General features: G+C 37.4%; 2 protein-coding genes across 2 annotated transcripts in view; one reads left to right on the top strand and one right to left on the bottom strand.

Moving 5' to 3' along the window:
- LOC124271759 (H(+)/Cl(-) exchange transporter 5-like) overlaps positions 1-2,943 on the bottom strand; it is a 73,184-nt gene extending 70,241 nt beyond the window's left edge. Inside the window, exon 1 of the mRNA XM_046706950.1 lies at positions 2,796-2,943. The gene's annotated coding sequence lies outside the window, so the exon portion shown is untranslated. The remainder of the gene's footprint in view (positions 1-2,795) is intronic.
- A 3,711-nt stretch (positions 2,944-6,654) lies between these two features.
- Positions 6,655-13,864, top strand: LOC124271667 (dolichyl-phosphate beta-glucosyltransferase-like). The gene is given in 11 exon segments (XM_046706856.1): positions 6,655-6,765; positions 7,198-7,372; positions 7,890-7,936; positions 8,296-8,364; positions 8,573-8,665; positions 8,948-9,058; positions 9,468-9,527; positions 10,563-10,623; positions 10,626-10,713; positions 11,349-11,434; positions 12,967-13,864. Coding segments are annotated over 11 exon segments (966 nt in total). The 5' UTR covers positions 6,655-6,705; the 3' UTR covers positions 13,083-13,864.
- The last annotated feature ends 347 nt before the right edge of the window (positions 13,865-14,211 follow it).

Raw genomic sequence — 14,211 nt, 5'->3', positions numbered from 1 at the left:
TGACCCTGATCCAGCTGGATGCCATATACTACATACACAATATGCTCAATTCATTAACATGATTATTCTTTTTTGATAGATGACAACTGCATGTGAAGACAATGCCATTGCTAAAAAATTCCACTCGTCCGTTCGTATTGACAAGTAAAATTTGTTTCGGGAAAATGAAAAACATAATTTGCTCGTACGTTTTCTGACCCAAAAGTAACATTTTTATTTTTCTTTGAAGTTCAGCTATCTCAAATGGAGAATGAATTCAATTTTGTCAAAGATTTTGTACAAAAGACAAAGTAAGTAATGTTTATTATAGTTTTATTCCAAGCAAACATTTTGAAATAAAATAATTTAAATTTATATTCATTGTGATGCATGATCTATAGGGCAAGTACAATTTTAGAAGGACGAGTGGAAAGTTCATATTACTCGCCCTACAGGGTGAGTGCAGATTTTTGAATTTTTCGAGCCCTGAATGCCCAAACATTCAGTGAGTGAGTTTAGTTTTACGCCGCACTCAGCAATATTCCAGCTATATGGCGGCGGTCTGTAAAGAATTGTGTCTTGACCACACAATCCAGTGATCAACAGCATGAGCATTGATCAACGCATTTGGGAACGGATGACATGTGTCAACCAAGTCAGCAAGCTCATCAATTCTAACCCGGATCTTCACGGGATCACTGGCATTCAAAATGGCTACATTCATGTTATGCTGTGAGACTGAGAGTACCACCAATAAACAGTTTGATGGGGTGCAGAAGTAAGTTGGTTAAATTTATCCCATTTTTCTTTTAATGAAACATTTTTAGCATTATTTGTATAATTTTAGTCATGCTGGCAGTGCACACTGAAAATATTTCATCCGTGCCATTTTAATAGCTACCGCACCATGGCATATAAGTTGTTGTCAAAAAAGGATAAAAACTCAATTTATTTGAAGATTCTACTTGACTTGATATATCATACTTAGCTTTGATCATGATAAATGTTATGTAATATAAATAACTTAGTAAGGGGCCATTGCAACACAAAATAATAATGAACATGAATATTTTGCTGGTACTAATCCAGTGTAACTACAGTTTTAAAGTGCTATGCCACTCATATACCCTGCCACAGTTTAACATTTACACCAAGCACTGACTTATGTTCTATCCCCTTAATGCTGAGTGCCAGGCAGGGTAACATCAAGTACCATCATTTAATGTTTTGTTGGTATAAGGCCAGGATCGAACCAACATCCTTCTGATTGATGGGCAGATTCTCTATCAAGAGCAAGATAGGTCTCAGAGATGGCATAAATGAAACAGAAAGGCTCTTGTAACTGTAATTGAATAAAGTGTATTCAATATGCATTTTCCAACAAAAAAAACCCATGCTTAATGTTCCAGCGAATACCATGAATACCATATTTCTATACATTTCTATAGAACAAACCACCATATGTTGCAAAACGTATGCTTCAATATATTTACATCTTGTCATGATTTTATCAATGTTGCCAACGAATGCCTGAGACTATTTCAATAAATGACTAATCAACATCAAAATAGCTCAAAACAAAGTGACACATGAGTGTTAATACACTTAGAATAATCATTGAATATCATGTCTAAACAAACTTTCAGTTTCTCAGGATTTCTGGGGACTTCGTTTAGATTTTTTCTAATATTTTGAGAAACAATGAATCCAAAAATTATTTGTCATATGGTAAAGGTCAGGTCAACCATATCCTGATACCTTTGAGCATGAAGCTGTAATGTCAGTGTGCAGAAAATTGTCAATAATTTGTAGAATTTACTTTTTAAAACAGTTGAAGTACATAACTCATGGGCCATAGTGGACTCATGTGCCATGTTGTTCATAAGGTGAGGTGAAATTGGGTTTAACGTCGCGCTGGGAGAATATTTCGCTCATATGACGGCGTGCATGCCTGTGTTTGTGTAGGTGTATGTGCGGCTGCTTGTACAAGCCCAGACTGAAGCTGGTTTTATAGCGCTAGCCCACTTAGATACCATGCCGCAGTGAAGCATGAATACCCCACTCAGACACATTATACTGACTCCGAGCCGACCAGTCCTTGTTGTGCCCATTAATGCCGAACGCCAGGCAGGGACCAACAAGTACCATATTTTAACGTCTTTTGGTATGACGCGGTCGGGGATCGAACCCGCGACCTTCCGCTCTCCGGGCGGACGCTCTAACCACTACACCACGGAGGCGGTCTGTTGTTCATAAAATGTGTATGCATCTGATATATATGAAGTGGAATAAATAGCATTAGGCAAATGGGTACAGATTTTACTAAATACTATTGAAATGAGCATGTCAACCCTGCCTTACAAGATATATTAAACATGTTAAGGTACACCTTGAGTCTAAAGATGTATTGAAGTGAATTCAGTATGACTCAGCATGTCATAATCAAACATCCTAAATGTTATTACCATTTTACCACCATCTCAATAACATCGTAACTTCGAATGATTCATAAGAAACACTTAAACATGCTGAAGGACCAACCTCTGGCATGTTTCAACCATTCATCCGGTTCAATCATGCGGCGATTTGCATGGCTAATTATGAGAGTACTTATGTCATTTAATAAATGTCTTGAGCTACTTTTTGTTAGAAACGTGGTATTTAAAGCGTTTACGTTTCATTTTTAGTAAATATGACAGGCAATGTTGAAAAAAAAGACTACAGTACATGACAGAAGAGGTGCTCACATTTCTGTTCCAATGAATGGTGGAGCATGACTTTGTCGTTTTGTTTACACTGCCTATGTCTATACTAACCTGCAAAGGATCGGTCTTGTTTGTTGCAACCAGTAACTCTGTTTCGGTGAAGGACAAAGAACCGTTTTTAAAGAAACGAATCGCACGAACAGCGTAAAAATATTGACAACACCACCAAAATAATAGTCTCGTGACCTACGGGGTTGCTTCTCGATGACTTCCGGGTTCAAACACATTATGAGTTCAAGAGTTGTTTCCCTTACTAATCACTTCAGCTTTTACAGGCGCTTCACGTAGTCACAGTACAACGCACCTGCTAACGTACATATTATTGGTGTATAATGTCAGCACAAGACTGAGAGTGATGATGTAGTAAATTCGGGAGGGGTTGGTCGTCGTTCTTACGATTAATTAAGCCGAATATACGTGTTAACGTATTTTATTATCTTCTTAAGGGTGAAATACTGTAAATATTGGTATTTTCACTGAGTAGAATAACATGTTACTTCACTGAGTTAAATATCACTTTTGCCTGGAACTCAAGGGCTAGACTGTAGTTGGGTTGTGTAATAATATGCAGACTAACTCGGTGTCTCGATCATTTATAAACGATGATCAAAATATTATAAATAGAAAATTTTGTTAATGTTGTCAAATAACATGTATATTTCATCTCGTGGTCTGACAAAGTTGATATGTTCCCGAGTGGCGCCACTCGGGAACATATCAACTTTGTCAGACCACGAGATGAAATATACAAGTTATTTGACAACATTAACAAAACATCCTCTATATGTTATAACCAGACATTGCCAGGAGCCATTGAATAAAATGTACTGTAGAAAAGAAGTGTTAAAACTATCAGTTATCATGGTGGAGTCATTACGTGCACACAGTATTGTCACTTTTCTGCATTCAGACGCATGTACATACAGCCATGGTGTAGGCGATCGTGAAGAGGAGTTGTTAATTACATAATATAGTAGAGTTTGCAACAAGGATGTTCGCACGACTGACCACAATAATACTCGGTCATTAGTGAGTAAGTTTAGTTTTTCGCCGCTTTCTGCAATATTCCAACATTATCACGACACCAGAAATGGGAGGAATCGAACCCTGGTCTTCGAGCGAACGCTTTGTCCACTAAGCTACTCCACCGCCCCTCATCAGAGTCAGGTGGTCACTCTCGGTTACTTTGTTGATGCATGTCATAGTATCCCAGTTGGACATATCTATCCTCGTGATATCGATCACTGGATTGTCTGGTCTAGCTGGAATAACTAAGGGGTGCTGCATTAAACAACAAACAATTGTTACCACCACTAAAAAAAAAACCCCCCAAAAACCCCATCTTTTTATGGCTCTTGGATTTTCTGTTTCTATTTGCTATTGTTATGTTTCTTGCTGTAGTGTGGGGGGTTACTAAATTAAAAGGACTTTTACAGGAGCAAAATATACTCACTAAATGCTTATGTAATTGGTGTATCCTGATGATTGTTCGGCAAGGTTTAGCAGGGCACGTCTAATTCCGACGATGTGATACTGAGAACGCTTAGTCTGTCGTCAGTGCCGTTTCTCCGGTTTTGGGTTGTCGCTGTAGGTTTTGTGGAGGCGTAGACAGAGAGAGGGCGGGTCTGGCGCCGCTTGTCACGCGACGAGGGCGCGCAGCACAGCAAACAATTCAGCTGAAATGTAGGATAATATTGTACATATTTTACTAATTTTGTCCGATTTAATCAGTTTTTGTCGTTTTATTATTTATAAATTAACATGACATCATATAAACGAACACAAATCATTTCATATATCATGTACGCAGGCTCAGAGGAGGACCAAGAGGTTTTGTTATTCCCACAGAGTGAAAGTGAGTGAGTGAGTGAGTTTAAAGCCGCTTCAGGACTGCATAAAATTCAGGGCGCATTGAATCCCATAGTCATACAAATCCGTGCCCACTTTCCTATATACTTCGACCGCCTCCGTGGTGTAGTGGTTACAGCGGAAGGTTGCGGGTTCGATCCCCAGCTGCGTCATACCAAAAGACGTTAAAATATGGTACTTGTTGGTCCCTGCCTGGCGCTCGGCATCAATGGGCACAACAAGGACTGGTCGGCTCGGAGTCAGTATAATGTGTCTGAGTGGGGTATTCATGCTTCACTGCGGCATGGTATCAGTGGGCTAGCACTATAAAACCAGCTTCAGTCTGGGCTAGTACAAGCAGCCGCACATACACCTACACATACACAGGCATGCACGTCGTCATATGAGCGAAATATTCTCAAGCACGACGTTAAACCCAATTTCACCTCACCTCACCTATATACTTCAGTCTTATTTGTGTGTAAATGGTCAATACACGAAAAAAAGGGATATACATATAATGTTTTCAGTCTTAGCCACGGGCGGATACAGCTTTTTGAGATTCAAGCGGTGTGTGTGTATACGTGCGTGCGCGCAGTTCATTTTCACCCGTTTTGACGTGAGTTTCAATGGCCATTTAATAAACGTTATAAAAGAAAGATCTGGGTTAGAATTCATCTTCAGTAACCCATGCTTGTCGTAAGAGGCGACTAACAGGATCGGGCTCGCTGACTTGGTTGACACGTGTCATCGTCTCTCACTTGCGTAGATCGATGCTCATGCTGTTGATCACTGGATTGTCTGGCCCAGAATCGATTAGCTATACAGACCGCCGTCATATAGCTGGGATATTGTTGATTGCCTCGTTACAACAAACAAACGAGAAGACCAGAATACGGATCGGGAGGGCAATCACCTACGTTGTCGGGGTACACTGACATATAACTCGACCATACGATCCACTTGATCACCTCTTAAGACCAACCTAGGCTGTTAGGCCTATTCTAAAGCAGCATTCGGAATAGTGCCAGAATAAGGATTGGGAGGGTAATGGCCTACTGTCGTTAATCAAAACTCACTCATATTAACATATGTATATTTTAGTAATTAACTTCTAATATTTCACTAAATAACTGCGAAACAACTTATTTTGTACATACAGTTAACGCTCCCTACCTTCTCGAAGAAACCCATTATACAGCCATCTTTGTCTCTGCACCCAATGTGATTGTATAAGTATAGACAACGAAGGCCAGATTCCGAAAGACCTCCCACTCTCGTATCCAGCCAAGTTAGAAATGTTTCCACTGCTCATTCACAACAAGTGTATCTAAATGATAGGGTATGGTTGTTGCCACATGTACGTTATCTTCAGCTGTAGATCTGTGACACACCGCTACCCGACACCCAGCGTTAGCCCTGGCTTCTTAAGAAACAGGAATTGTGTATTGTACGTGTTCATCTTTCTGTGTACGTGTGGGTAGGTCCAAATGTAGCGTGGTGATCGCATGCTTGATAACATCAGATCGGAATCCACATGAACACTTTGTTTACAGACACACCATGACCCATGCAGAGTGGATATATTACTAAATCGACAACAATCTATCTTGTTTTCGAACTGAACGAATTAATATAGTTAACGGAGAAATTATAACTTCTTTGAGTGGCGTTTAAAAGTTTGTGTGATGAACAACGAGGAGAGTTCTATGGCTATACAACTTCTGTATTATTAATACTTGCTTGATATCGGTGTTAGTAACTACGCCGAAACGTCGCTCATATTAATTTTAAAGAAGTTGTTGGGAGAAATCATGTTTGATGCGCATTTAATTTTCACAGCAATCCTGATCACGTTTTTTCACGCACTTAAATTAATTCCATCCGGAAGTTGAAATAAGTATTATCTAGTATCCGTATATGTTCCAATTCTGAGACTTGATTCAGTTTTACATTGTAAAACCTTGAAGGGCCTCTTTTAGGGTGATGCCCGATCATCCATACAATGACATGTCTGGATGAGTGGATGTTCACAGGAAGTACTGAACGCCGCCTGGTGGCAAGTGCCCGTTACCTCCAGCAACTTCCGACTCAAGGGAACAAGCCGGTGGAGATGGACTTGTTGAGCATTTTTTATTTTCTTTTGGTGGCTGCCTTAATTATTTTGTCCCTGGTGAGTCAAATAGCAACGTACTATGTATATTTTAGTTGTGCAATAAATGACACAGTCATTCATTGACTCTGAAGGCTCTAAAGTGAATAATTTATCCTAGAGGGCTGACGACCAATATTGTTGCATCAGTTTGACTGTATGTATTCATGTGTTAAGCTGTGCAAACACCTCCCCGCTGGGAAGTATAACCTTAGGCCTCCGTTTAGCAAATTGCCACTTTCCGTACAGGTGGTGACGTGGAGCCATGATATGATTCTAAAATGCACAAAATTATCAGTTTCCATATTTTAAACATTTTTGTTATTGGTTGAAATACACAGATAATCTTGTGGATGAAGAGTGTTAAAAGATGATGAAATTATATTTTATCTTATACATGTATTTTTGTTTTCATTTTAAATGTATTAATGATACCATTTCTATTGTTTGCAGTGTCTAGTGATAATATATGTCACATCTGTAGCTTATCCTGACTTGGGAAGATATGAGAGTGAAAAATCTTTCCATGACCCCAAAAGGAAGACAGAGGGTGAATTTCCAAGCATCCATGATCCGCCCAGCGTCGACTTGACTGTGGTGGTCCCAGCTTACAATGAAGAAGCAAGATGTAAGAGAGTTCTAATTATTGACGTTGGTTTGAATAGATGATTGATTTGTTTTATATCTGAATGTTCATAGACTGATAATTCAGTAGTGGTAATTATGGAAATAAAGTATAATGTAATCATATAAAGTAATCAAATATCATGTTGCTTGGCATTTTAAAAGTTGATGAATAATAGGAAAGGTATGATACTTTATGGATGACAATTTCATTGTTATAGTATAATGCAATGTATAAGAATCTATACCAAGACATTGCATAATAATGAAATAAAGAAGTTATCATCCAAAATGTATCATACCTTTCTTATTACACACTTCTCATTACCGTGATTACACTTGAATGTATTTGTTAGTAATATACAGGCTACAATACAGTTTCACTTAACATGTTCAAGAAATGTGAGTTTGGGTTAATAAGTAAATTGCATTAGCTGATGTATTAATTGCTGTGTTTTCATGGCTAACATACTCAAGAAAGTAATGAAATCAAAACACTGATGCCATGGTTTTTTCTGCAGTATCCATTATGCTGGATGAAGCTTTAGAGTACCTTGAGGGCAGACAGGTGAGTGTTTGGTGTCATGTGTTGCAAGTAATTACAGAATTAACATGTTAACAATTTGCATAACATGTTATATTGATTTATCACTTTGTTATTAGTTTGTTGTTGTTGTTAGTTACAAGATAGACAATACTTGTGTAATTCAGGATGTATCCTAGAATGGAATATTTGAACACTAATGCCAATTAACTGATAATGTTGAAATGAAATAGCATATGCATTTGTATGTTCATTTCAAATAAGATAAACATCAGTGCCCTTCTTCACTAGTAGTTTTGTAATAATGGTATAAATGCCAGTATTGAGACCAAAGGTTAAGTCGTACAAAACAAAAACATTATCTTTCTTGTTTTTATTTCCAGCAAAGCAACCCGTCTTTCAGTTTTGAAATAATTGTTGTTGACGATGGCAGTAAAGATAAAACATCTGAGGTATGTAAACTCAATGTATTAAAATGTTTGCTTGTAATGCCGAAGACCCATTTCTGGTGTTCCCCGCTGTGATATTGCTGGAATATTGCTAGAAAGCTAAATGAGCCAGACAAATCGGATTTAGCTCCTGTTCCCTCAATATACCTGTATTTTCTTGTATATATGTTAGGTACAGTCAGCATTAAACGTGATGTTTTGTTTGTTTCAGGTAGCTTTAACTTATTCTGAAAAGTATGGTGTAGACAAAGTGCGAGTTCTAACATTAGCGAAGAACAGAGGAAAAGGAGGAGCCATTAGATTGGTATGTATACATGATTCTGCAACAGGGGATTGGGTTGATTGATAATATCTGAGCCTCATATTGAAGGAATTGCGTTATACTGAAATCTTATGTAGTGGACATTACGTGATGTCATTTAGGTATATCCCCCAAAACTTGAGGCATTTACATTTCTGAAAAGTTATCTGTGACTTAATAAGAAAATGGCTAGTCTTAAGGAATGTTGCAAATCAGTTTTCCAAAAGTCACCCCCAGCTATTTAACAAACTGTGACTTAAACGTAATCCTTATATTTTATTTCAGGGTATATTTGTGGGTCGAGGCAAACTGATGTTGTTTGCTGATGCTGATGGTGCAAGTAAATTCAGTGACTATAAAAAATTAGAAGTGGAACTGAAAAAACTGAATGATCAGGTATGTTGAGATTTGCAAAGTGAGATTCTGTCAGATGTAATGTTGCATAAGTAGTGCCATAACTTCATGTCCCCTGTACCCTAAGCTTGTTATGTGTGGTAACTGTGAAATATACTTCCACCAATGCTTGTAATAAGTGTGTAAATACATGATTAAATTGTGTACTTAATTTTGTATTGTTTTGAGATGGTATTTCTGGTATTACGCGCTAATATAATGAGATGGTGTTGGGATAAAAACCTACAAAATTGTCATGGAATTTATAATGCTCACATGTTTTAAGAAATATATAGTAACAGTTATGTATGCGGATTTGAATAAATAAAATTTAGCTGAATTTTTTGTCAAAGCCTGCAGATTATTTTATGAGCTACATAAACGTGACAGTTTATTTTACTATATTTTCCAGAACAATATGTGTGTTGTGTGTGGGTCAAGAGCACATCTGGAAAAAGATTCTATAGCTGAGGTAAGTTTGATTGAAACTTGCAATAGCGAAATGTAGATGTTTTGTTTAACTGTATTTGCTTTCAGTTATTTTGTTGCTTCTAAAAGATGATGAGATTGTACCATGTTTCTTGTCTTCTGGTTGGGGGTGAAATTATGTAACTTTGGTGTTTTCCTTTCCTTTCTTAGACACTAGGGGCGGTGGTGTAGCCTAATGGTGAAAGTGTTCGGTTGTCACCCCAAAGACGATTCTGGGTTCGATTCCCCACATGGGTAAAATGTGTGAAGCCCATTTCCGGTGTCCTCCGCCTTGATATTGCTGGAATATTGCTAAAAGCAGCGTAAAACTAAACTCACTCACTCTTTGACACTACTTGAAAATGTGTCAAAACATGGACTGTCTGAAAGGTTCACCAGCAATGGTCTGAACTGCAGAATCTTCAAATTCTTTAGGAAAAACGTAGATGTGGCTGGTATAATGCATAGATTACCTGTTGTTTAATACACTGTCAGGTCTGTACATTTAATTCCATGTTGGGCGGTGGGGTAGCCTAATGGTTAAAGCGTTGGCTCGTCACGCCGAAAACCCAGGTTCGAATCCCCACATGGGCACAATGTGTGAAGCCCATTTCTGGTGTCCCCTGCCGTGATGTTGCTGGAATATTGCTAAAAGTGGCGTAAAACCAAAACTCAGTCAGTAATTCCATGTTCAGTTTAGGATGGTTACTCTTACAAGAGGTGCGGTGGGGTAGCCTAGTGGTTAAACCTTCACTCATTACGCCGAAAACATGGGTTTGATTCTCCACATGAGTACAATGTGTGAAGCCAATTGCCAATGTCCCCTGCTGTGATATTGATGGAATGTTGCTTAAAGCGGCATAGAACTAAAGTGACTCACTCACTTTTACAGTACAGAGCCAGAGATACCTTTGTGAAAGCTCTGGTTACCAAGGTAACATGAAAATACAGGATGTTTGCATCCTAGTTGAGCCATTTTCTTGTATTACTTTAGCTGTTACAGAAGAATCAAACATAGAATGTTTTTGTGTGTTTTCAGCGTTCCGTTTTCCGAACATTCCTGATGTATGGGTTTCACTTCCTGGTGTATTTTCTCTGTGTGAGGGGGTCAAGGACACACAGTGTGGCTTCAAGCTCATGACAAGGGAGGCGGCCATTTTACTTTTCTCAAATTTGCACGTTGAAAGATGGTGAGTTGTGAGAGCTTAGGATTACATATGCTCCTCAAAGTTTGATAGGGATACTGGGAAGTGAGATGTTTAGTGTAGCATATCATAAAATGATATAACCCTTTAAACATTGTTAAGAAGTTAGTTTGTATATTCTCTATTGAATATTAAGTAGGTAAAATAATATTGTTTGTGCCGTCATGACTACAAGAAAAGGTGACAAATTCTGGATAAAGTAACTATGTCAGTGTGGGAAAATTTCTTTTTTAATTTGTCAAAGCATGCTGTATTATTGTGTATTCCAAAAATAGCATTTGAACAGGAACTCCTAAAGGACCCCAATTTACTAATTTACATGACCTTACTGGAGTCCTGTGAAGTGATGAAGTAGCTTCCTGTGCTGTAAGATTTAGTAATTACTTTGATTACATGACCTATGTATTTCTTGTTAAGAATTTTGTACAGTGAATATTATCAGTTCATTATTGTTGGTCCCACAGGGTGCAAGATATACTTATTGTCTGCATACATTTGTACATTTGTACACACACATTTCTGCTTCATGTAGAACCCAGTTAGAATTGATCAAAAGATATCAATGCTTCTGTTCATCAGTTTTATAAAGTGTTGCTTAGAAACGATTTTGTTAATTTCAGGGCATTTGATGTAGATATGTTGTATCTAGCTCAACACTTCAAGATTCCTATTGGAGAGGTAGCAATTGCATGGCAAGAGATTGAAGGTTAGTTTCTGTGTAATAGGTAAAGTAATACTGGTAAGATGAGATAATGTATAGTCAGAGACGTAATTTGTACGCGAGACGGCCTATCGTCTCTTGTACGCGAGACGGGTGCGCTCCGCGGTACTAACTGAAGCACTTGACCCTAATTAATTCAATCACCATGGAACCAACTCGATTAGGTGCGAACACGGCGCGGGGTGATTAAAGCGTCCCGTAAAATCCCCAAGTGTGGTGGTTACTTGACAGTCGTGAATGAACAGGTTTCTCGGCAAAGCAGAAACACATGGTAGTTTACATATGCAACTTACGTAAAATCAAGTAATCGCATTTGATAAAGTGATTTACTTCAGTGGAATGTCATGGCTAATTTTAGAAATGTTACAGTATTCATCTTTGCAGTAAGTTCTGGAACATTTTGAAACTAATATTACCTCTACCGCGTTTTTGTGTGACATGCAGAACTTCCCTGTCAGGCAGTCACGCGAATGAGTGACCCCCTCTCAGGTAGTCACTTGTACACGTAACAGGGGACCGTCTCGCGTACATGTTACATCCTCTACTGATATACTACCCATCGAAAGCTTAGACTCAACACTAAAACGCAGCTGTTCACATGCACGATATTGCACATACTTTCCAGCAATTTGATGCATGATCCCTGTGCAATTCATCTGCATAAGGTTTGCTGTTGGTTCGCCCAAGTAAGAGGAAACATCAATCTTCGATGTAACCATATATATATACATAACATATAGTGAGTGTTTTAAGTGAGTCTAAACTTTTGATGGGTAGTATATGTAGTAATAGTAGGGAGGGTTATTGGAGGTTCAAAGTGTATAACAATATGTTGTGATACACAAGGTTGTATTGTGATACATTTCACAATATGTTGTATACTGCATTCCAAAAGAAAGTGAACATTGCAGGCGTTTGAAATTACATGGCTATAAGACATAACTTAAGTCGAAGTGGTGTGTTCAAGGCTCAGATGGCCATTCTTGTCATTTGTGTGTTCTGGTGATCTGGTGCTGAAATGGCTGCTTTTGGAGGCCATGCTCGATACTGAACTGTCATTTCAAATTTAACATAATGACGCGAACTAATGATGTCTTATTGATGTGTTTATGAAAAATGTGTGGTTATGAATAAAGATTATTTGTATTTTCACTTTAAGCACTCATGTTGTTTTCTTTGCATGTTTTCATTAGCAAACATCAATCTCTTAATTCACCACTGTATCACAGTTTTGTGTTGTTTGCATTTCTTTTGGAACTGAGTATACAATTCTAAAATTTGAATTTAGGAGCAATCTCAAATATCCGTCCAAAAAAATCCACACTGAATTTTTTGGTCTCTTTACTTAAAGAATATCTAATATCTAATCCGATTATTAATCAGTATATTGACTGTTGATTTCGTGATACTTTTAAGTTGACATTGTGACGCTAAAATTTGTAGAAAATTAGAAATGGATATGAATTAGAGGTATCAAAAATGAATGTGGAAATTCATTGTTAATTTGATCTTCACAGGTTCAAAAATGGTTCCGTTCTGGAGCTGGATGCAGATGGGTCGAGACCTGCTTCTTATACGTCTACGGTACATACTAGGTGCCTGGAAGATCAACAGTAAACCAAAGTCAGCATAGAGTTGTCTCCCTTGCCTGTTACGTTCGTTGCATCTACTCTAAATGTCGTGTAGGCAGCTACTTTAAAACAAAACTTTCTTTTTCTGAAAAACGGAGTTGTGTTCATGCAGTTTAAAAACTGTTTCTATTTCTAATTTGGCTTTAATGCCAGTTTAAATGGGTGGATTTTAAATAAAAATCCTGTTTGGTTGTTTTTCACATCTGTTCATTAGATTATGTTCTTGCATTCAAGATGTTGTTTTTGTTTTCTTATTGCTACATTGTTGATGTTAATATGGACATGTTTTCCCATTTGTTTAAAATGAATGTTTTTGCACAAAATTTAGACTATCCTTCTTTACAATCTTCAAAATCGTTTTTTCTGTGTAACCCTTTACCACTGGTTAGTAAATTTTGATGAAATTAAATTTTAGGGAATTGTTATTAAGTTGGCCGAGTACAAGTTGGACCAGAAATACTTAAGTACTTAGTGTAGAATCTAATGTTTTCAACATTTGTATATAGGTACATGAGAGTTGTGTTGTATACTAAAAGAGACCATCTAATTCTTTCATATTACTAGGGTTATCGATTATTACAGATTACCTGTAGCTATATGAAACAATGTGGTGGTCACAAGTTTTTGTAAGTAGTACATATATGTTTAAGATTTGCCCATATTTCTAGTTGATATTAATACACAAATGTATAATCTTATCTGTATCCTCAATATTTATGCAATTTTTAATGTAAGAAGAGTATTTTTAAAATGTATGTGCTAATTCATTGAAAGAATGAATGGATGTATGGAAGCCATATTGGCCTGAAGAACATAGAAATATTTTTCATGAATGAGTATGTTTTTTTCTTCAGCATTTATTATCTTGTGCTGTAGGTTCCCATTTCACACAGTTCATACTGAAAGGTTGTTTTTGTTTACGTGTTGATATGAATTGGAAGTACCTGTATACATAAAGCTGAATATCAAAATCCATCTACCCTACTGAATTAATACGACATTCTTTTTTAATATCACTCTGATGCAGTAGAGAATATTTGCCAACACACAATTGTTATTATCATGTTTTATATTCAACACTTTGTATGTCCATGGTTGTTTTTGAAACATTGTGAATCACACTATGTAAGC

Source organism: Haliotis rubra, unplaced genomic scaffold, assembly GCF_003918875.1.
Source record: "Haliotis rubra isolate DU_JTF1 unplaced genomic scaffold, ASM391887v1 Scf1, whole genome shotgun sequence".
Taxonomy (NCBI): Eukaryota; Metazoa; Mollusca; class Gastropoda; order Lepetellida; family Haliotidae; genus Haliotis; species Haliotis rubra.
Note: the sequence above shows the minus strand (reverse complement) of the source record. Positions and strands in the feature narration are given on the sequence as shown.